Source organism: Melozone crissalis, unplaced genomic scaffold, assembly GCF_028551555.1.
Source record: "Melozone crissalis strain CALT ecotype California unplaced genomic scaffold, PUWL_Pcris_2 ptg000068l_1, whole genome shotgun sequence".
In the NCBI taxonomy this organism is placed as follows: Eukaryota; Metazoa; Chordata; class Aves; order Passeriformes; family Passerellidae; genus Melozone; species Melozone crissalis.
In genome coordinates this window covers 21,947,329-21,969,804 of record NW_026535846.1, presented here as the reverse complement: position 1 = coordinate 21,969,804, position 22,476 = coordinate 21,947,329, and the positions used below count along the sequence as shown (strand labels likewise).

The 22,476-nt window shown below is 54.5% G+C and overlaps 1 protein-coding gene across 2 annotated transcripts in view; it reads left to right on the top strand.

Annotated features, from left to right (window-relative positions):
• Positions 1 to 19,593, top strand: part of PCDH19 (protocadherin 19) — a 63,783-nt gene extending 44,190 nt beyond the window's left edge. For both annotated transcript variants that reach the window (XM_054289617.1, XM_054289616.1), the window contains exon 5: positions 14,555 to 19,593. In XM_054289617.1, the coding sequence (XP_054145592.1) occupies positions 14,555 to 15,141 (587 nt within the window). In that variant the 3' untranslated portion in view covers positions 15,142 to 19,593. The remainder of the gene's footprint in view (positions 1 to 14,554) is intronic.
• Positions 19,594 to 22,476: the final 2,883 nt, after the last annotated feature.

The window sequence follows — 22,476 nt, the reverse complement described above, 5'->3', positions numbered from 1 at the left end:
AAGAGATCTCTGCTGCTGAGCACCTCCCTGACTCAGTGAGCAACACAGAGCCTCGGGAGATGGAGATTTGCCTTGGAAAATTCCAGCTGCAAATGAGATGCATGATTTTAGGAATTAGAATAATTACCCCCTGGAACAGGTTCCCAAGGGATGTGATATATTCTGTATCACTTAGAGTCTTTAAATCACATTTGCATGTTTTTCAGAAAAGCGTGCCTAGTCACTCAGAGTGCTTGAGGAGCGCAGTGTGACAGGGCTGAGCCTGCCCTGCTTTTCACCAGGTCCTGCCTGGGCTGAGCCCTGCGGGTCCCTGCAGCAGTTTGGGGCCTGGCACACCCTGGAGGGCAGTTTGGGGCCTGGCACATCCTGGAGGGCAGTTTGGGGCCTGGCACACCCTGGAGGGCAGTTTGGGGCCTGGCACACCCTGGAGGGCAGTTTGGGGCCTGGCACATCCTGGAGGGCAGTTTGGGGCCTGGCACACCCTGGAGGGCAGTTTGGGGCCTGGCACACCCTGGAGGGCAGTTTGGGGCCTGGCACACCCTGGAGAGCAGTTTGGGGTCTGGCACACCCTGGAGGGCAGTTTGGGGCCTGGCACACCCTGGAGGGCAGTTTGGGGTCTGGCACACCCTGGAGGGCAGTTTGGGGCCTGGCACACCCTGGAGGGCAGTTTGGGGCCTGGCACATCCTGGAGGGCAGTTTGGGGCCTGGCACACCCTGGAGAGCAGTTTGGGGTCTGGCACACCCTGGAGGGCAGTTTGGGGCCTGGCACACCCTGGAGGGCAGTTTGGGGTCTGGCACACCCTGGAGGGCAGTTTGGGGCCTGGCACACCCTGGAGGGCAGTTTGGGGCCTGGCACATCCTGGAGGGCAGTTTGGGGCCTGGCACACCCTGGAGAGCAGTTTGGGGTCTGGCACACCCTGGAGGGCAGTTTGGGGCCTGGCACACCCTGGAGGGCAGTTTGGGGCCTGGCACACCCTGGAGGGCAGTTTGGGGCCTGGCACACCCTGGAGGGCAGTTTGGGGCCTGGCACACCCTGGAGAAGAGCTCAGGGCTGTCCCTGGCCGGGGCTGGCGGCTGTGCAGGAATGTGCAGAGCTGAGCAAGGAACGTGGGGATGATTCAGAAGCCAATTCCCCCAGCCAAAATCTGCCTTCTCTTCCCAAACACACGCAGTCCCTTCCTCTGAATCAGATGTCCCCAGGCGCTGAGCAATCCTGGCTGGATCAGTGTTTCCAGGACCTTCCCTCCCACCACCCCTGAGTGATGAGAATATTTCTGTAGATCTCATTTCCTGCCCTTTCCCTTTCATCTCTCAAAGCAGCAAGTAAATGAACAGCCCTTTAGTTTTTAGTTACTGCTCTGCACCCAGCGAGCTATCAGAGGCTGTTGACAATGACTTTTCTCTTTTCCGTGCTCCTGCCTGCAGGATTTGGGGAGATAATTCATTTGGTCCTGGTGCTTTGTCAACTTCCAGCACTTGTAATTGCCTAATGATCAGTGCGGATGCTGTTGTTAAGCCTGTTAAAACTTTGTCCTGCTGAACAGCCAGGCTGTGCCTGTCTCATCGTGCCGTGCCTGCTGTGCTGCCTGGGGCTGCCTTTGATGCTCCCACCCTGGCCCCCTCTCTGCTGCTGCTCCCACCCACCTCAGGGGATGGATGGATGGATGGATGGATGGATGGATGGATGGATGGATGGATGGATGGATGGATGGAGCAGGGTGCTGCCCACGCTCAGGAGCTGCACCTGGAGTTACAAATAGCTGAAGAATGATCCCACAGAGAGCCAGATGCTGTCCAGGATGAATCCCCTGTCGGCCCCAAGGAGCCTGGAGCTGGCTGGGGAAGGTGGGCTGGTGTCTGTGCCCTGTGGGGTGGGTGAGAGCAGCTCTCTGGAGCAGGCTGTCACTGCTGGAGCATTGCTGTTGAGCCACATGCTGCTATTTCTGCTTTTCCATCTCTCTTGTGCCTTTTCCACCATCATTATAGCTTTTTTAGGGCTCTAATTGGCCACATTTCACGCCACCACCTCTTTTGCTGCTCATCCGAGGTGCCCAGCTGGCTGGTGCCATCTCTGGAAGCCCCTGTCGCTCATCCTCGCCTCCTCCAAGGCTGCTTTTTAATGGCACACACTGAACATCAGTGCATTGCCATCCCTTTTCCAAGAGCAGTCTCCATCCACTCTTCTCCCGTCCCCCAGTGCCTCATCCAATTTAATTAATTATCCTTAGTATATTACGCATCCTGTCAAAGTTTTTCCTTTCCGAGCTTTAATGGTTTTTTAATTCTAATGCAGGCTGCATGTGCGAGTGTTGGAGCAGTGAGGGAGCGTGCAGTGGCAGGGAGGCAGCATTGCAGCAAGTGCTGCAGGCAGCCAGGGTGGGTCCCTGTGGAGAGGGACTGCAGGGCTGAGCTGCTACAGGACTGAGCTGTCCCCTTCCCTGTGTGCAGGACTGAGCTGCCCCATCCCTCTGTGCAGGACTGAGCTGTCCCCATCCCTGTGTGCAGGACTGAGCTGTCCCCATCCCTGTGTGCAGGACTGAGGTGCCCCTTCCCTGTGTGCAGGACTGAGCTGTCCCCATCCCTGTGTGCAGGACTGAGCTGTCCCCATCCCTCTGTGCAGGACTGAGCTGTCCCCATCCCTCTGTGCAGGACTGAGCTGTCCCCATCCCTCTGTGCAGGACTGAGCTGTCCCCATCCCTGTGTGCAGGACTGAGCTGCCCCATCCCTCTGTGCAGGACTGAGCTGTCCCTTCCCTGTGTGCAGGACTGAACTGCCCCTTCCCTGTGTGCAGGACTGAGCTGCCCCATCCCTCTGTGCAGGACTGAGCTGTCCCTTCCCTGTGTGCAGGACTGAGCTGCCCCTTCCCTGTGTGCAGGACTGAGCTGCCCCATCCCTCTGTGCAGGACTGAGCTGCCCCTTCCCTGTGTGCAGGACTGAGCTGTCCCCATCCCTCTGTGCAGGACTGAGCTGTCCCTTCCCTGTGTGCAGGACTGAGCTGCCCCTTCCCTGTGTGCAGGACTGAGCTGTCCCCATCCCTCTGTGCAGGACTGAGCTGTCCCCATCCCTGTGTGCAGGCCTGAGCTGTCCCATCCCTCTGTGCAGGACTGAGCTGTCCCCATCCCTGTGTGCAGGACTGAGCTGTCCCCCTCCCCCTGTGCAGGACTGAGCTGCCCCTTCCCTGTGTGCAGGACTGAGCTGTCCCCCTCCCCCTGTGCAGGACTGAGCTGCCCCATCCCTGTGTGCAGGACTGAACTGCCCCATCCCTGTGTGCAGGACTGAGCTGTCCCATCCCTCTGTGCAGGACTGAGCTGCCCCTTCCCTGTGTGCAGGACTGAGCTGCCCCATCCCTCTGTGCAGGACTGAGCTGTCCCTTCCCTGTGTGCAGGACTGAGCTGTCCCCATCCCTGTGTGCAGGACTGAGCTGTCCCCCTCCCCCTGTGCAGGACTGAGCTGCCCCATCCCTGTGTGCAGGACTGAACTGCCCCATCCCTGTGTGCAGGACTGAGCTGCCCCATCCCTCTGTGCAGGACTGAGCTGCCCCTTCCCTGTGTGCAGGACTGAGCTGTCCCTTCCCTGTGTGCAGGACTGAGCTGCCCCATCCCTCTGTGCAGGACTGAGCTGCCCCTTCCCTGTGTGCAGGACTGAGCTGTCCCCTTCCCTGTGTGCAGGACTGAGCTGCCCCTTCCCTGTGTGCAGGACTGAGCTGTCCCTTCCCTGTGTGCAGGACTGAGCTGTCCCCATCCCTCTGTGCAGGACTGAGCTGCCCCATCCCTCTGTGCAGGACTGAGCTGCCCCATCCCTGTGTGCAGGACTGAGCTGCCCCATCCCTCTGTGCAGGACTGAGCTGCCCCATCCCTCTGTGCAGGACTGAGCTGTCCCCATCCCTCTGTGCAGGACTGAGCTGCCCCTTCCCTGTGTGCAGGACTGAGCTGCCCCATCCCTGTGTGCAGGACTGAGCTGTCCCTTCCCTGTGTGCAGGACTGAACTGCCCCATCCCTGTGTGCAGGACTGAGCTGCTCCATTCCTGTGCTGCTGCTCAGGGGCACAGTCAGGCAGGGGGACACGTTTGGGGTGAGCCCCTCACCCTTGGTGCATCTGGTGGGACAGGAGCTGGCCGGTGGCTCAGCCCCAGCGTCCTCTGTGCAGCTGCTGAACTCAGGGTAATGAACCTGACTCTTCTCCTTGTGCTGTGTCTGAAAGCACCAATTCCATCAGTCGCTGCAGCCCTGCCTTATCCCTGTGCACAAGGGCTGTGTAAAGGATGTGGTGGGGACTGGTAACACTGACTGGGGCTGGTTCCTGTCGCTCTGTATTTCCCAGAGACGCTTAAAAGGCTTGGTCAGGAAGGTGGCTCAGCAGGAATGACTTTGTGGGGTCTCACACTGACTAGCTTTGGGTATTTCCAGATCAAACCTGCTCGGACTAAGAGGGTTGTGGGTTGGTGGTTGTTTTTTCCCTGCCTGTCAGTGTTGCAGAGTGCTTAGGTTTTGAAAATCCAGCTGGGCTCTGTCTGTCTGTCACACCCTCACTGAGAGTGACGGTGCTGTGGTGCAATTTAGCTGACAGCCCTGTGAGCTGGGGCCAGGAGCCAGCACCGTCCAGCCTGGCGTGGGGGCAGCGCTGCAGGAATGTGCCCCAGGAACCAGAAACCCTCAGGGGCTGCGCTGGCAGGAGCTGGGGCAGAGCTGAGCACCCCGTCCTGGGGAGCGAGGGCATCCCACCTCTGCATGAGAGCCACAGCAAGGGGTGTGTGGGACGATGCCAGTGGGGTGTGCCGCCCCCAGTGGGACCCAGAATCACTGCCCAGTGCCCACGGGTTGGCAGCAGCGTGGCCGGAGCTGCGGGGCTGAGTGCTCTCCTTGCAGTGCCCGTGCAAGGCATGGACATGCAGTTATTTTCCATTCCTGTTGTTGAGCAGTCTCCCCGTGGCTCTGACAGCCCCAGACACACTGCAGGGCTTGTTCTCCATCTCACCCCCGTGGCTGTGGGGCCAACAGAACGGGGTGGGGCAGGATGAGACCCCAGCTGGATTGCTGGAATTGAGCTTGTCCATGACTCACAGGTAAAGACATTTCCCCAGGCTTATAATGAGGTTTTAGATTTAACTATTGACCTTAGAGTAGTTTTACATGCATGTTTATCTGCCCTTTGGATTAATGAAGGTAAACTTAATTGCCAGAACAAAGTTGCATCTAATTAAATGGATCAGATTCTCAGACTCTGGCAATTGTGTCATGTCTTCTGTTGGCCCTGGGGCAGTGTAACCCACAGGTGGCATTTCCCTGGCATTGCTGTTATCCCTCGTTGGTGTGGAGCTGGAGCTTGCTTTGAGCCCTCTCTGCAGCTCCATGGCCATGCAGAGAGAGCAGGAGCGTCCCTGTGAGTCAGGGTGGACAATGTAGAGCGGGTTTTGCAGATCTGTCCCTGTCTCTGTGGGATTTTCTGGTGCTCTCACCCCCCTAGGCAAACATCTCCTCGTGGTCCATCCCTGTGCTTCAGAGTAAAGATCCACCAGCATGGAAAAACCCTGTGTTCATCTGAAAGAGACTTAAAGTAGAGCACCAGGGAGGGGAAAATGCTGAGCTCCAGGGTGGAGGCGTGAGAGGTCAATGTCACGATGAGAGATGGCCGGCAACCAACATTTCGGTGTTTCAAGAGAAGTGTAAAATTCCCCAGCTCTCCCTTGCTGGTGGGGAACGCCCCATTGTGCTGGGAAGCCTTCCAGCTCCCTCCACTCCTCAGAGCTGCACACTTCAGGAAAGTACAAAGAGCTTCTCATAATGTTTTGCCTTGTGGGTACGTCTATGATTAATTCCGTGCAAGCATTACTGGTGCAATAACAATACTGAAGGTCCTAAAACTGCAAAAGGAAACACATTTGGCTCGTGCTTCATACACAATCACTTACACTTAAGCTATTGATAGCTGATTGGGATCTGTAGACTGCTGGGCTGGTGCCACTGGGTTTCTGAGCGCGCTCAATGGCTGGAACAGACAGCGAGGCTGTAGGCTTTGGCAAGCTGTGGCTCTCATTAGTCAGGCTGACTGTATCTGACACCAGAGATTCCCATCCACCAAGATGAAGCTCACTTCCCTAGGCTTTGGCTGACATCCCAACAATATTTACATGAAGGACAACAGAGGATCAGTGTTAGATTAAGGCTGTGAGTTTCCAGTAGGCAGACAGTTAAATATTCTATTGAAATACTCTTTTGATTATTTAGATAATAATGAAGTTTATGCATGTCCTTGAGAAATCTGGGGAAAGGCAGTTGTTTTATGCTAAGCATGCAAAGATGTGTTTAATCTTGATAATAGGAGTAAATTATGTATCAGCGTTTGTAACCTCACTCCTTTATTTCTCACTTGTTGTGTGGAGCCACCAGAAGCCTGGCAGGGAAGGAGGGAGCAGCATCCTCCCCAGGGCACCCTGGCCTTCACATCCCTGCAGGAGGAGCATCAGGATTGTTCTGTTTTGTCCTGGCCAAGGGAGGTGCTGGCTGAAGTGAGACATTAACCACGAGCCCCCGAGGAGAGGGCAGGGATGTGCCCTGACAGGCTCTGGGCCAGGAGCTGGCCCAGCACAGGCATCCAGGAATTGCTTCTTATCTCCCCCAACTGTAATTTCTGTTTTGTTGGATTTTTATCAGGATGGTTGAGTTGCCATTTTCTGACCGGTGCCTGATTTTGAATAGGACTGAGTAATAATTTGATTTATTGCTGCCGTTGGAATGCGGCTGCCTGGCTGGTCCTGCCTTACCCTCACAGAAAATGTGAATTTGCTTCGTCTATGACAATAGCAGAGAACAGTAACCTTTGGATTAATTTGTTTCAGCGAATAAAGTCCCATTAAATGGGAGGCAGCTGGTGTCAGAGGCATAAACTGAGACAAAGTTTTGCTCCCAATTGCGGGAAATGTGTTTAAACAGACTAGAAATGTTTCCATCTCTGCAGGGTATAATATACTCAAATGGCTGCATTACCATGAAAAAAGTCTAAGGAAGGGTGTATTTAGGACAATCCCTCTGTATCCCGTGCTAATGAAATTGAATTGCAGTAATGAAGTCAGGGGTTGTGTCTGTGCCCGCGCAGGAGCCGTGCCCGAGAGTGGTGGAGCACTAATGGCTCGAGATGGAGGAGGTCCATCAGAGCCCAGAGTGCTCTCCCCTCGCTCCCAGGCTGGATCCCACATCCCAGACCTGTTAGGATGCTAATGAGCCCTGGATGGAGGCACCAGCGCTGGAGTTTCAGAGGTGGAATCCACATCCCGCTGCTCAGGGGCCAGCAGAGCTCCACAGACCACTTAAGAAAAGGATTAATTGGAGTTTAAATGGTGTGTTCCGCCGGCCTTCTGAAAGGGAATTAATTTTTCCTTGTGAATGAGGTGGGGATTGGCCTGCGGTCCTGGATGAAGGGGAGCAGCCAGCATTAAATTGCATTCCAGCCCGTAATTCCTCCTGGGTCTGACTCTGGCGCGTGGCACACCCGCAGCACGGCTCCTTGTGGTGATCGCCCTCCTTGCCACAGCCTGCTCCTCACCCCGAGGCGTCAGCATCCCCAGGAAATGCTGGGCATCGGGGCTGTCCCTCCCTCTGGGTGCAGCTCCCAGGCACCCAGGGGTGCCTGTCCCCCCTCAGTCCTCACTCACAAAGCAGGGACGGTTCTGCAGGAGGGAGGGAGCTATTCATGGTGGGGCAGAGCAGGGCAAGAGGGGAATGGGCCAGCTGGTGTGAATCAGGGGGAATCCTCAGCGTTTCCTGGGAGCTGTCTGTGTCTGCAGAGCCCCCTTGCACACCTCTGCTGACCATCCCAGCAGCACTGCCCATGGGCTGCATGCAGCTTATGGGGGGTCCTTAGCAGCAATTGCTCAATAAATTAATCTAAATGACAGCCCTTGTTTCATTAAAATAATTCCTGTGCTTTGTCCAAGCGCTGTTGACCTTCTGTGTTGGGACAGGCAATCCAGGATTAAAAATACAGCATTTTTAGCTTGCATAAATCCTGAATAATGGTGAAAGAGAGGAAAAGAAAGGCTTCTTGTTGCAGTAAAGAGCATTTGTCACTGTCCCTGGTTATTAGAATCCTCTGAGCATTGTGCAGGGGAAGCCACGCCAGGATTACATTGCTGCATTGACTGGAGATTTCTTATTAGGAAAGGCAAGGAAGGCTCTGTGAAGCCCACAGGTCACAAATATAATACACTATTCCCCACCTCTCGTTTCCTGATGTTATGCTATTAGAGGAGATAAGGGAGAGGTGCAGAGTCTTAATTTACAAGGGAATGATGAACCACGGCTGGGGACTGTTTGTATTTTGCTGGAGCTTATTATTTTATCTGGAGTGTAAAGCAGAGGATCGCTGCCCCTGAGCCTGAAACAGCCGCTCCTGTTGGGGTGGAGGGTGTGGGCTCCTCTGGTGTGCTGAGGGTGCTGGGTCCTGAGGAGATGAAGGTGCTGGAGTTGAAAAGAAACCCCGAAGTAGCTGGAAGAGGAGTGTTAAATAATGCAGCTGCGCTTTGTCCATGAAAGATGGCTAACCATGAGTAAACAGCCACAACAGTGTTTGATCCCTTCGTGTTTACTATTTATTCATATTTATTATTCATAAATTCTGTCACAAATGTTGGGCCCGCACCCCAGTGAGAAATTTGCATTTTATTTTAAGTTTGATTCCCCCCGCCCGCCCCTCAGTTTCATGAACTGAGATTTAATGATTTGCTTTTCCACATTGCTCCCGTGCTGGCTCTCCCTGGTTCTCCTCTTCTTGTTTCAGGAAGAGATTTCTAACATGGAAAAGTGATATTTGAATAGATTCCCCTAAGGCAATCAATTTACTTCTAATTTGTCTGGAACTAAGCTTTTCTTTGTTGCAATGAGAAAGGATTGAAACTGCTGTAAAATTTATTAGCTTCCAGGAAGATTTTGAAATGAATTTTTTAATGATCGTGCTGTTTGCTGTACCCAGGAGCAGTGTCATCGTGATTACAGTATAATCACACGGTTGCTGAAGGAACTCCGAGATGTGGAGCTGGAGCTGGGCTTCAGCACGAGGGGACCTGTGGCACTGCCCAGGTACGGGTACCGCCCAGGTATGGGTTGTACCCAGGTATGGGCACCGCCCAGGTACGGGTACCACCCAGGCATGGGCGCTGCCCAGGTATGGGCACTGCCAAGGTATGGGTAGTGCCCAGGTGCAGGCACTGCCCAATACAGGCGCTGCCCAAGTACTGGCACTGCCCAGGTACTGGCACTGCCCAGGTATGGGTATTGCCCAGGTATGGATAGTACCCAGGTATGGGCACCGCCCAGGTTTGGGTAGTACCCAGGTATGGGTAGTACCCAGGTACTGGCACTGCTAAGGTACAGGTACTGCCCAGGTACTGGCACTGCCCAGGTCAGGACATCACCCAGGTACAGGCACTGCCCAGGTACTCTCACTGCCCAGGTATAGGTACTGCCCAATACAGGTACCGCCCAGGTACCAGCACTTCCCAGGTGCTGTCACTGCCCAGGTGCTGTCACTGCCCAGGTATGGGTACTGCCCAGGTGCTGTCACTGCCCAGGTGCTGTCACTGCCCAGGTATAGGTACTGCCCAATACAGGTACCGCCCAGGTACCAGCACTGCCCAGGTGCTGTCACTGCCCAGGTATGGGTACTGCCCAGGTGCTGTCACTGCCCAGGTGCTGTCACTGCCCAGGTATAGGTACTGCCCAATACAGGTACCGCCCAGGTACCAGCACTGCCCAGGTGCTGTCACTGCCCAGGTATGGGTACTGCCCAGGTGCTGTCACTGCCCAGGTGCTGTCACTGCCCAGGTATGGGTACTGCCCAGGTGCTGTCACTGCCCAGGTGCTGTCACTGCCCAGGTGCTGGCACCATGGCTGGCACTGTTGCGGGGCTGGGGGCTTTGGGCTGGGGCAGCTCAGCACGACTCTCCCCTGCCCCATGTCCCAGCAGGCTGGGATCCCTCAGTCCCTCGTTTCTCCCCTCATTTCTGGTTCTCAAGCAGCTCCTGCTCCTCTTCCCTGCTCCCCTGTAACAGCACAAACGAGCTCTAGTTATCACCCCAGCAAAGCTGCTCTGACACGGATTGGATTGAACCGAGCGCCTGTTTGGAAATGGAAACTCCAGGGACTATTGTCATCGCCCAAATTGCACCTTAGATTGTATAACAGCACATGTCATCTGGCCATTTATCAGGAATATTACATTCCCAGGCACTTGCACCTTGCTACGATTTAACTTTGTCTCTTCGGCCAGCGTTGCAATTCCACTGGAGATAATTCAATTGCCGGGAGCTGAGCGGGCACCTCGCGCACCCGCTCGGCGTTGCTGTGCTGCAGGTGTGGGACAGGGACTGGGGGATTTGCTCACCATGGACATTCCTCAGTCCCCCTGTGATGAGGGAACAGCCCGTGCTGCGTGGAGCTGGGGGCTCTTGCTGCAGTGCCCACCACGTGTCCTGCCGGGCTCTGCCTGTTGGGCATCCATCCCCTGTCCCTGCTCTTCTGACCAGGAGCTTGCACATGGCATTGGGAAGTGCCGAGGGTCTTGGCTGGGTGGGGATTTTTATCTCTCCCACCAGGTCTACCTGCAGCAGTTGCCTTTGTGCTGGTCTTCTGAGTTGCTAGTAGAGATCTGATTTGAAATCTGGAGCTTAATGTGGATTTTGCTTGACTTGTTGAGGGACGTGTTTATTCCAGAGGTGGCTGTGGATTTTATGTGAGTTCATATTTGCTATGCAAGAGCTTATGTTTAGTAATGACATTTTTCCTGCCAAGTCTGACTTCAGGATAGCTGCTCACCTCTTGATGAAAGGGCCTGTGCCAGGATGTTTTGTCCCTGGGGAATGTTTTAGAAGTGACCCTGCCCTAAGGTGCCCTGAAACAAGGTTGTGGGTTTGTGCTGGGTGAGGGCAGTCTGGCTGAAACACGGGTATTGCTGCAGTGGGACCTGCACATCTCTGGTACAGCAGCTCCCATGTACAGGCGAGCTGCTCAGCGTGTCTCTGGGCCAGCTGGGTGCCACATGGGTGCCCCTATGGGTGTCCCCACAGCCTGACTGGCAACAGAGCTATCCCCCTTGGTGTGTGCAGTGTCCTCAGCACCTCAGAGAGTGCAGCCCAGGTCATGCTCTGGGCCATGGTGGTCTCCATCCCTGGACCACGGTGTTCTCAGTCCCTGGCCATGGTGTTGTTCCCCAGCCCATGCCAGCTGGCAGGTCCTTGCCAGCCTGGTGCACTGGTGCCCTTGGGGGCTGTGTGTCAGGATGAGGTGCTCACACTCACACAGAGCAGTGCCAGAGCTCACACAAGGTGCTCACACTCACTCAGAGCAGTGCCAGAGCTCGGGGGTCTCACCCCTCTTTGCCCCTGTGTTGCTCCCCTCCCTTTGCCCGTCTCCAGCCCTGGTCAGCAGCAGTTTCAGCCTGCTCAGCCCTGCCATGAGCACAGGGGTGGGAGCTGCCTACTCTGGCTGCCGGGCACTCACCATGTCGTGCTTCTGGTGGTTATTACCTGGGCTTTGCTCCGTGCACCAAGAACATTTTGTCACTGCAGACAGTAACAGCTGTATTGACTAGGGCAGGTCTGGGGCTGTAAAAGAATTTCCTGTTGTTCTATTTCTGATTGTTCAAGTGGTAAAGAACAAGACAGAGCAGTGCAGTGATGTGAATGTGGACGTGAATGGCCGTCCTGGGTGCCATCAAAGCTGGGTGAGTCAGACTGAGCTGCAAAGGGCAGCACCAGGAGCGTGCCCAGCAGTCCCTGCCTGCCTCTGCTTGGGGCGGGAGCAGCATGCAGGGATCAGCCCTGGGTCAGCTGCTGGAGGGGCTCAGACCCTGCCTTTGGATCGGGGACAGCAGAGGAATGGTGTTTGTGTGTGTCCACAGGCCTTGCTCAGGCGTTTGAATAGGATTTCATACCAGCTGGGGGCTGAGACAGTGATGGATGGGTGGCTAGCTGGGGATGCCCGTGGTGCCCTGTGAAGAGGCTGCTGCTGGGGGCTCTCTGCTGGTCCCTGTGTCTGCTGCAGGTCAGGGCTGCTCTGGGCAGCCTGCACACATGCTGTCCCCGAGAGCAGGGTGGTTCTGGCTGCGGGGCAGGTCTCAAAGCTGGCATGTGTGCTGAGCACAGAGCAGAGTGACAGAATGTGCCGTGGAACTACCCGTTGTCTCGGGTCTGTGGATGGTGGTGACCTGTGACCCTCTGCCTGTCAGCGTGGCCTCTTTGAGACTTGTTAACATTCCCTTCCTCATACAAAAGATTGAAACAGTATAATGTAATGTAATGCTTCTCAGCTCCTTTCCTCCCTGCTGCAGGTTCTAGACAAGCATTGCAATGTCCAAAACTGATCATCTCCCTGGCAGAGGGGCACCAGGCCCTTTAGTGAGCTGTTGTTAAAGCACAGGTGCCTTTGTAGGCTTTGAGGAATATCCACTTGCAGTAATCAGGGAAGCCCTCCAATTGTTTCTAGCTGTAAAATGTGGCCGCTGGAATAAATGGGTCAAGGCAAGAGCAACCTGCCTGTGCTCCCTCTGGAGTGAGGTTTGCCTCGGCTATGGCAGTGCCCTGGACTGGGGGCTGAGCTGTGCTGCTGGGCAGGGGAGGTGAGGAGAAGCAGCTCCCCTGTGCCTGACCAGCCAGCCCAGCACACTCACAGATCCAGCTTTTCATGTTTGTGGAGAGACTGAAGTGATGTGTGCTCCAGCAACACGCCCAAGGTCACACAGCACAATAAATCAGTGTCTCATCGGGATGAGAATCCGAGATATTTCTGTAGCCCCTCCAGCCATCACCAAGTCCTCTGCTATCACAGCCAGACTACACAACTTTGTATGCCTGTAGCACCCTTTTGAAGTTAAGCTGTGGATAAATAGGGAGACAGCAATATTTTCTGGGCAATTCTTCTTTTTTTTTTTTTTTCTATTTTGCTCAAGTACTTGAAATTAGCAGAATCAAAGTATAAGATCATGGGCTTTTAGAGCTCAGTGCTGGTTGTTCAGTGTGTAGGGCTCAGGGCATCCTTCTCTCAAGCTGCTGTAAAGGCAGCTGCCAAAACCCAGACCTCCTCCCCTCCACCCAGCCCCTTGCTCCACATCACTGGCTTGCTGCTCTGATGTAGAGAAAAAGCTGATGTTTTGCCCATATATTTTTCAATTAATTGGCTTCTTCTCTTTCTTTAGAAAACCCTTTCTTGGTGTTTTTTTTTTATTTTTTTCTTCCTTTTTTTTTTTGAGGTCTGCCTTTTACTCGTTTATTCTCTGTAAGTGTTAAGCTGCTCATATTTTGGTGCATTGTGTTATGTGCTGAGAATTTTTATCAGCCGCCCTAGTGCTCGCATGTGGTGGAAATACCAATGTGTCTGAGGAGCGGAGGTTATGCACACAGATGTACAGAGCAGCACAAGGAATGGTTTGCAGACGGAGGGAGGGAAATCTGGGCTCAGCCTGCACCTTCCATCCATCAGCCCACCCCCGACCCAGCGTGGGCTCCTGGGGGTGATGGCATTGGAGCTTTAGTGCTGCTCTGTGGGTTATGGGAGGAAGCAGCCACGTCTTTGCATGGGGAAAGGCTATGCTTTAGGAGGGCAGCTGCAATTACAAGCTCTTATCAAATGAAGGACTGAAAAGCAGCCAGGATCCTGCGGTGTGAGGCAGGAGCCACGGTCGGATGCTCAGCAAAGGCTGAGCGTGGTGAAACTGCTGAATTTCATTTCCAGCTTTGCACTCGGCTGAGCCTGGCTGCTTCCCCGAGCCTCGGTTTGTCCCTCTGTGATGTGGAGGTGAAGCTGTGCAGCCCTCTGGGGCTGACTGGCAGTGCAGGAATGCACACAGGCCCCGGGCACCAGGGTTTGCTCTCGCCTGGGAGCCCTTGGACCTGGTCTTGGAGGGTCCTTGGGAAGGGTTAAACCACCAGTCCATATTTCAGCACTGTAAAGTGGTGTTGGGACGACAGCCCCAAGTCGAGAGAAGGAATCTTTATTGCTCCTGTATGAATAAAGCCCCGGCACTGGGAATGACACATTTAATCTTCAGTGGAGTGGACAATCTTGGAGATTTATAAAGCCTCTGTTGTGTGAGAGGTCAGTGGGGATTAAGCAACAAGTTAAAACTCACATATACAGCAGAACCACAGAGAACCTTCCCTCCTCCCCCTTTTCTTTCCTCCCTCTGTTCCCTTCCCCTCCTTGCAAAAAGCCAAGCTTAAATGTCACGTCAAACCAAGCTTAAAACATGGTGGCTTTTAACTCTGGCCACTAAACCCGGGAACCACTGGCTCTGAGGGCTTGACACACCGGCAGCCCTGTTGTGATGGATTTGCTGCCGTCACTCCTTCTCCAGGCTTCTGTGCTGGTGCTGACAGGTGACACACAACCTGTTGGAAATTAAACTCCAATCTGTAGAGCCTTGAGACTGAAGGGTGTTTGAGGTTCAGTCAGTGCAGTTTGGGGTAGGATCCCCTCTGCAGCGCCCGGCTCGGTGTGGTGCCCCCTGCCCGGGCAGGCTGGAGGCTGTGGGCACCCCATTCACCGTGCCTTGTGCTTTCTCCCCGCAGAGCAGAGCGAGGGCTTCCACTGCCGGGAGGAGTGCCGCATCCTGGGCCACTCGGACAGGTGCTGGATGCCGCGCGGCGCCGTGCCCAGCCGCGCCAAGTCCCCCGAGCACGGCAGGAACGTCATCGCGCTGTCCATCGAGGCCACGGCCGTGGACGCGGAGCCTTACGCGGACTGCGGCGCCAAAAGGACCTTCGCCACCTTCGGCAAGGAGGGCGGCGAGCCCCCGGCCGAGGAGCGCCTCGCCAACCCCAAAGGCAAAAGAACGGTGGACTCGGCCGCCTGCTGCAGCCCCAAGGTGAGCGGCGCCGTGCGCGAGGCCGGCAACGGCTGCGAGGCCGTCAGCCCCGTCACCTCGCCCCTGCACCTGAAGAGCCCCGTGTCCGGCAAGCCGGCGGCGCCCTACGGGGCCGGGCACTGCGCCGGCGGCCGGGAGCCCTTTGGGAACAGTGGCCCTTCCCGGCCCAGCGAGGCCGAGCCCCGGGGCGCGGACAGCGAGAGCGGCGGGCAGGAGGGCAACCCGCTCCTGCAGGCCGGCCGGGAAAAGGACTCGCCCGGCGCCCGGAGACTAAAGGACATCGTCCTCTGAGCGGCACGAGGATGAGGATGAGGCTAAAGGACATTGTCCTCTGAGCAGCGCTCGGCCACAGGAGGATGAGGATGAGGATGAGGATGAGGGACCGCACGACTCCCAGCGCAGATTGTTTTTATCGCTTACCAATGGTTCACAGATTGCTGTATTTAAAAGCTTTCCCTAAATGTATTGTTTATAAATGGAGCTATCGTTGATGTGACAATCCCACGTGTCTCGAGGGTGGCGGGGGCGTGCAGCCCGAGCGAGGAGCCGTGCGCGGCTTTGGCCGGGAGGCGGCGGGTGGCGGGGGCACAGGCCAGGCCCCCCCAGTCCTCAGGAGCGCTCGGTACCCCCTCCTCGGAGTTTATATATTTTTGTATCTCAAAACGAAGATAAATTTCCATTCCCGGAGAGAATTGAGTGGCCAATTCCCTATTCGGACATCTTTAGTAACCACCCCGGCGGTTTTGTAGTCTGGATGGAGTAGCGGCTGTTTCTTGTGTGGGACTGTTCAAAGTGACAGTCGGGTGAGTTTCAGTTCAAATTCACCCAGCACGAGGTTGTTTGTCTTTTAAGGTGTTGGTGTTTTGCTATGGACACCCCTGCATTTACGAATCCTTTTGCTGTCACATAGTTATCTGTACTATTATTGTATTTGATATTGCAAATTACTGTACGTCTAGTGATGGCAAAAGGCTTTCAGGCTTAAAAAAAAAGGAATAAAAAAAAAATAAATCACAATCATCTTAGTTAAACCTTGGGGAAGCTGCAGTTTGCAGCCCCGGTGGAGCAAGCGCTTCTTCCAGCCCCCACCATTGCCTGCAGCCTCCCCCGGCTCCTGCAGGAAAATGTCAGGGCGTTGTGGGAAGCCGTTTTTGGGAAAATCCTGCCTGGATTGCAATTGTCGGATGCACTGTGCTGAACTTTTCCCCTTACCCGTTTCTTTTGCATAATTTCAAGGCAATGCATGGAAAGGTTTTTTTTCCAGAAGTTGGCTATTTTGGTTTTTTTCCAGTTCCCAGATTTAGATATCCCTCGCCTCCAGTCATTTCCAAGTCAAAGAGATGGAATTATTTTAAGAGATCTAAATTACCTTCTCAATTAGACACACACACTTCCCAGTCAGCGTTTCCCAGCCATGATTGCACCACGAGGGTGTGTGTAGGTATGACATCATGGCATGGATTTTAGACCCTTCTGATTTCTTTCTATCCCTGCATCATAAATAAGTATGGAATGAGCAATAGTGATGTTAATTTAGGGGCAGACAGGTGATACGTAACAACGCTACTAATTCAATTAATGTGCCTTCTTAATGGAGAAAAAATTAAAGCAATTCTTTATTTTTTCTCATAATTAAGGACTTTTTTGTGTGGGTACAAATCTACTCATGTAAAATTGATTTGAAAATTGAGCTACTTTAATAGCCATTTTGTAGAAGGGAGAGAGGGAAGGGATTCCACAGCTCTCTGCTCTCTTGCAGTGATGATTCCTCAGTGAGGTATGAGTAAGGTAGGAGGATTTCAGTTAGTGTATTATTATTATTATTATTGCTATTATTATTAACCCTTCACTGAACAGATTTTTCCTACCCTCAATAATGTTTCCTAGAATTTAAAATCGATTCTGGAAGGAAAAATATATAGCTCTTGCCAATGTTTGCTGTACCAGCAAGTTGAAATTAGTGGTTTCTAGAGAAAGAGTCTTTCTAGGTCTACATATCATGATAAAGTATTTGTTACTTGATTTATTTAAATGAAAAACAACCAGAAAACAAGTTCCAGTTGTTATCATCCTCAAAATAAAATTAAACTCCAGCCATTTATTTCTTCAGGGCAGATTGATCTTGCCTGAAGCCACAGCTGGTCTGAGACAGGTCCAGAGTCAGCCTGTTCCCCCTGCCACTTGCTAGGGCCAGGAATTGGGAAAGAATCAACAACAAAACAGTTGTCTAATGAAATTTGTGATGCTTCCCTCACTGGTGTGATGACTACCTCATTCAGCTCCCATCCCACGTGCTAACATGATGTCCTGCACCCCTCCAGGAAGCAAACTGGGGGTTTTCTCCCCTCTTCTGGATTCTGAGCCCATTTTTCAGGGATATGTTGTTTCTGTTCCCGCTGTGTTTCCTGCCTGTGTACTGTTACTGCTGTCATTTATTTCTGGTTTTTTTCCCCAGATGTGTGTGTTATTATAACACGAGCAAAAGAGGAGAGGGGCTGGCTCGGGGCTCTTGGAGTAACTGGGTGTTCTGCAACTGTTCAGCTGAGTTTGCTCTGATGTTACCTGGTTTTGTCAGCTCTGGGAGGTTTTATTTGGAGGGGAGGATCTTCTCCCGTGTGTTTGCTGAGAGACAGAACCTGCCTTGCCCATGTGTCAGGTGCTCTTGGCTTCACAGGGCAACGGCTCCATGTGGCCTGATCATCACCCACACCTCTGCCAGGAGGGGACCCAGCTTCCCCATGGCCCGGGGTGGGCAGTGGGGTCCCCCAGGTGCCCATCACCATCCCCAGGTGCCATCACCATCCCCAGGTGCCTGGAAAAGCACCAGCCTTAATTCCTGCCTGCCCCCTGCCTGCGGAGCTGCCACCACCAGCCTTGTGTTTCGGGTGAAAAAATAGATGCTAACTGAAAAGGAAGAGAGGAAAAAAAAAAAAAAAAAGAAAAAAGAAAAAAATAGAAACATTTCTCTAATTTACCCAGAGGAAACGTTCCTTGCCACTCTGAATAAAAGCACAGCCGAGAAAGAATGTGAAATAATTCTGTATTAAAAGGGGGCATTAAAGAGGTCAGTAAACCCTTATGCCTCCAAGAAAAGCATTTAAGCACCAGTTTTGTGGGCTGACCCAGGCTGCAGTGGGGGATGTGAGCGAGGGGCCCTTCCCTGGTGTGGCCTTGCTGTGCAGGGCCAAGGGGAGACCCAGAGAGCTGCCCTGGCCTCGCTGCCTTGGCCCTCTCCAGAATATTTTGGTGCTCCTGTCACTGTCCCTCTGTGTCACTCGAGATGAGTTCAGGCTCCTGGGCAAATCGCAGTCCCTTGGGTTTTTTTCCTACTTGCATCGAAACTGGCCATGCAAAAAACGTTCCCGAGCTGCGGGGCGGGCAGGAAGGCTTTTTGGAAGGGTTCCAGATGTAATTATTGTGCTTTTTGATAACTCAAACCTGTCCTCAGATTTGGTTTAGGAAAAGCCGCTGGGATCTGTTGGTTCCCTTCAGGCAGACTTGCTCTGCTCCTGTTGGCCCAGGAGAGCAGCGAGCACCGACGCTTCTCCCCCGAGCATGACGAGGACCCGTCTGGAGCAGCTCTGGGGCTGGGGCCAGGGCTGAGCTCTTCCCTTGGGAGCCCCTGGCCTTTCCTCGGGGCTGCAGGGCTGGGCTGGGAGGGATGGTGGAGGGCTGGGGGCAAACTGATGGCTGGAAAATCCCCCCTCCAAGCACTGTCTGCTGAGGTTGTTGCCGTTCCCTGTTTGTCGTGAGCTGGAGGTGGCCTGTGGATCACACTTTGTGCAAAAGTGAATTCCTTTCTTTTTTAATTTTTATTTTTCCAAACAGGAAACGAGTTGCTTTTGTGAAGAACACACACTGTCTGATGAATATGTTGAAATTATTCTTGGAGGGGGTGGGGGCGGGGTGGGAGGGAGAGAAAAAAAAAAAACCAATCTAATTTTGAATGGAAACACATTTGTCTGTCATTGGGGAAAACTGATGGTCTTGTTGCTACAGCTGCTTTTGCAGCTCTGGGTAATCTCTGATCCAACCTGTGAGCTGTGGAACCGCCGGGGAGAATCCCCACTGCCAGCTCTGCTGGGGCTGAGACGGAGCCTCCGCCGGTGTCAGCTGATGTTCAGCTGGTCTGAGCTGGGGCAGGGTCTCAGACACCCCTCCCTCCCAAACCGGCTCTGTTCAGCTGATCTGAGCTGGGGGAGAGGCTCCAGACACCCCTTCCTCACTCCAGACACCCTTCCCTCCCAAACTGGCCCTATTCAGCTGATCTGAGCTGGGCTGGGGTCTCAGACACCCCTGGGCTGGGTCCCAGCCCCCCTCCCTCAGCAGTGCCCCCAGCAGCAGCAGCACCCCCCCGGCGGCCGCGGCACCGAGCGCGGTACGTTCTCGTCATGGTGTCTCCGTTGCCGAGTATATGAAGAATAAATTGTTGTATATGCTGATATGTATGTTATGTACATTTTCACAGTGATTGAATCATTGTAAACAACAAAATGGAAAAAGGAAAAAAAAAAAAAAAGAAGAATCACCATTCTGTCTATTTTATGAAGATGATAAAGCAGCTTTATTAAATTATTATGATTCTGTTTCCAAATGGTGTACCTGCCACATTGGGATTTTTTCATCTGATGAGAACTTTGTTTTCCACCTAAATGTGATTTTCTTTTCTCTGCTTTGAGCATCTAATGCATTTTAGTATTAAAGCAATTATTGAATAAAATGGAAAGTAAGTGTTTGGTTAAATATGCCTCAGTGGGTTTGCTTTGATGGGCTCCAGGTGCTGGTCCTGCAGAAGCCATGCACGGCTGGGTGCCACTCCAGCCCCGTCCCTGTCCCATGGCTGGTCAGCTTTGGCCCCCAGGAGGCTGCAGACCTCAGGCAGACCTTTCCTGGTCCTGAGGAGGGGTCATCACCATCACCGTCCCCAGTGGTGATCAGCTGGGACAGGCAGGCTCTGAGCCCCCATGAAACTGGGCACGGTGCTGGTCCTCTGCTGTGCAAGGGGAACACCACTGTGAGAGGGTGAGCACAGGTAGGAAAGGCCTCCAACACACGCTTTTCCACTGAGGCATGGCAGAGAAGACTTTATTTTCTGCAGTTTTTCAGGAGGGTGCTTTGGAGGAGATGGCGAGGAGCACGCACTGCCTCTGAATTAACAGGTTCATGGACCACATTTACACACAGAGCATCCAAGCACTTTGTGGCTGCCAGGCTAAATGCTCCCACAAGGTCTCTGCTCGCTCAGTGGCTCGGTCAGGGTGACACCAAATGGAACTGGCGCAAGAGCAGTGGCGTGGGAAGCCCTTTCCCTGGCGCGGGGAGATGCTTGAGCTGCACACCGAGCATCGTCCTGCCTGACAGGGACACAGGAGCAGAGGTCAGCTGCAGGTAACCACACCTGGGTGAGGCCCCATCGCTGCCCGGCCTGGGCTCAGCTCTGTCACAGGTGTGCGCTGGCACGGACACCCCACAGGTACCGGTGCACAGCCAGCCCGGCACCCGCACCTGCAGCTTGTTTGCACCCTCATTAGTGACTCATTTGGCAGGTGGGTAAAGGAGATCATCCGGGCTGTGCGAGGGAGGCCGCTGTTTGTTTCAGGGGGGTGGATTGCCGCCGGGCTGGGGAGCAGCGGTGCCGCAGCATCGGCGGTTCCGTGCCCGGGGAGGCACCGGGTGGGTCCCGCGGCATTGCCGGGCTGGGACCGTGCCTGCACCGGGACCGGGAGCCGGAGCTGTGCCGGCACCTGGACTCGGCTGCCAGGTAGGAACTGAGGCTGTCTGGGGAGGGGCTGCCCTGCAGCGGTGGGCGGTGGGCTGGGGGCTGCCCAGGCTGAGCGGGGTTCGCTGGGGGTGCAGGGCACAGCCCCAGCCCATGGGCCGGCTGGGGGATGCGATGGGGCTGAAACCCTCTCGGACGGAAGGTTTTTCTCGTGTATCGCAGCCTGCCGGAGCCCTGCGGTGCCGGGTTTGTCCTGGTTTAGCCGCCTCCCTCCGCTCGCTGTGCTGGCTGGGGATCGGCGATGGCAGCTGCAGACGGTCCCCGCCGTGCTCCCCGGCCGGGTGTCACTGTCCCCTGTGTCCCCGTACTTCGTGTCCGTGCCAGCTCCGGAAAGGCTGGGTGGGCGGCCCGGGAGGGATTGAGCGTCTGCCGCGGATAAACCCGGGATTGCCTGTCTGGAACTGGGGATGTGCGGGAGGGAGCTCGCTGCGGAGTGCGAGGGGAGGATCCCGGGATGCTGCGAGCCCCTGGCACTGGGGGCTCTGCCCAGGGCTGTGTGTGGCACTGCTGGGGATGCTCTGTGAGCCCCTGGCACTGAGGGCTCTGACCAGACACTGCTGGGGATGCTCTGTGAGCCCCTGGCACTGTGGGCTCTGGCCAGGCACTGCTGGGGATGCTCTGTGCCGCTGCTGATAACGGAGCGCTCGGGGCACAGACTCGGCTGCTGCAGGTGGGCTGCACACCCAGGGAAGGACCTGTGGGCATCCATCGCTGGTGCCCTGAGCTCCCCACCCTCCCCAGGACACGGTTCAGGGGTTGGACAGGTGGCTGGGTGTCCCTCTTCTGTGTGAGAGAGTTTCTGGGGTGCTGCCGTGCACCCCGAGGCACGGAGCCCCCACCCTGCTGCGCCTCTGGCTGCAGTGAGGGGCTCAGCGTGAGGCCAGCGAGAAAATAAATTAGCAAAGAAAGCAGGCAGCCCTCACCAGGCAAGGTTCAGAGCCATGGACCTCGTTCCTGTTTCTTCTGGACGTTATTCTATATTACATTTGATGTTAAACTGGAATATCTAAACAGAGCCAAATTGGATTAAGAAGCAATGACTTATTGTACACTCTGACTGTTAAGCCCACAAAGACAAGAATAAATAAATTGGAGGAATCAAAGGCGTGAAAGCACAGAGCAAAAATATATATAATATATCTCTGTTTGAAGCAGGGCTCTGCTCAGGGCCTGTTGTGGGCCCAGAGGGGCAGGTGATGGTCCCTGGTCTGCTTTTCTGTTGTCTGGATTTGGGTTCTGCTCTCGTGTCTGGTGCTGGACCAGCTGCCTGCTTGCCTTGGGCAGGAACCAGCGTCCCACAGCCCCAGCGGGCTCCCGCTTGTTTAACTTGCAGCTGTTTTTGTTTTGTGCTGTTGTCCTTTCCTCCTGAACGTGATGTAAGCGAGCGTCCCCAAAGAGCCGTGGCAGAACAAACACGGGCAGGTGCACAATTACAGAGCTCACCTCTGCTGCCACACGCAGCCTGCTCAGCTCCCCTCCCTCCTGGCTGCTGGAAAGGCTCTTTGGGGACAAACCCTGGGCTTTGGGGCAGCATCACAGGGGCAGGGGGGTCTGGGCAGCTTCTGGGGGACACAGCACGATCTGCTGTGCTGCAGAGCGATCAGTCGCTGCAGCCCAGCCTGCAAAACGCAACACCCCAAGAAAGCAGCACTGTGGTGCTGCTGCGGAAAACCCAGCCGTGGCAGTTTCCATTAATACAGATAAAAAATTGAGACACAGGGCAAACAATATTAACCCCATCACTGATCAAGCTTAAAAGCTTTTCCCAAGAAAAATTGTCTCTGGACTGCAGTTAAATAATGGGCAGGGGGGTGGCTGCCTGCAGAAGCCTCTGCCGTGGTGCTGGC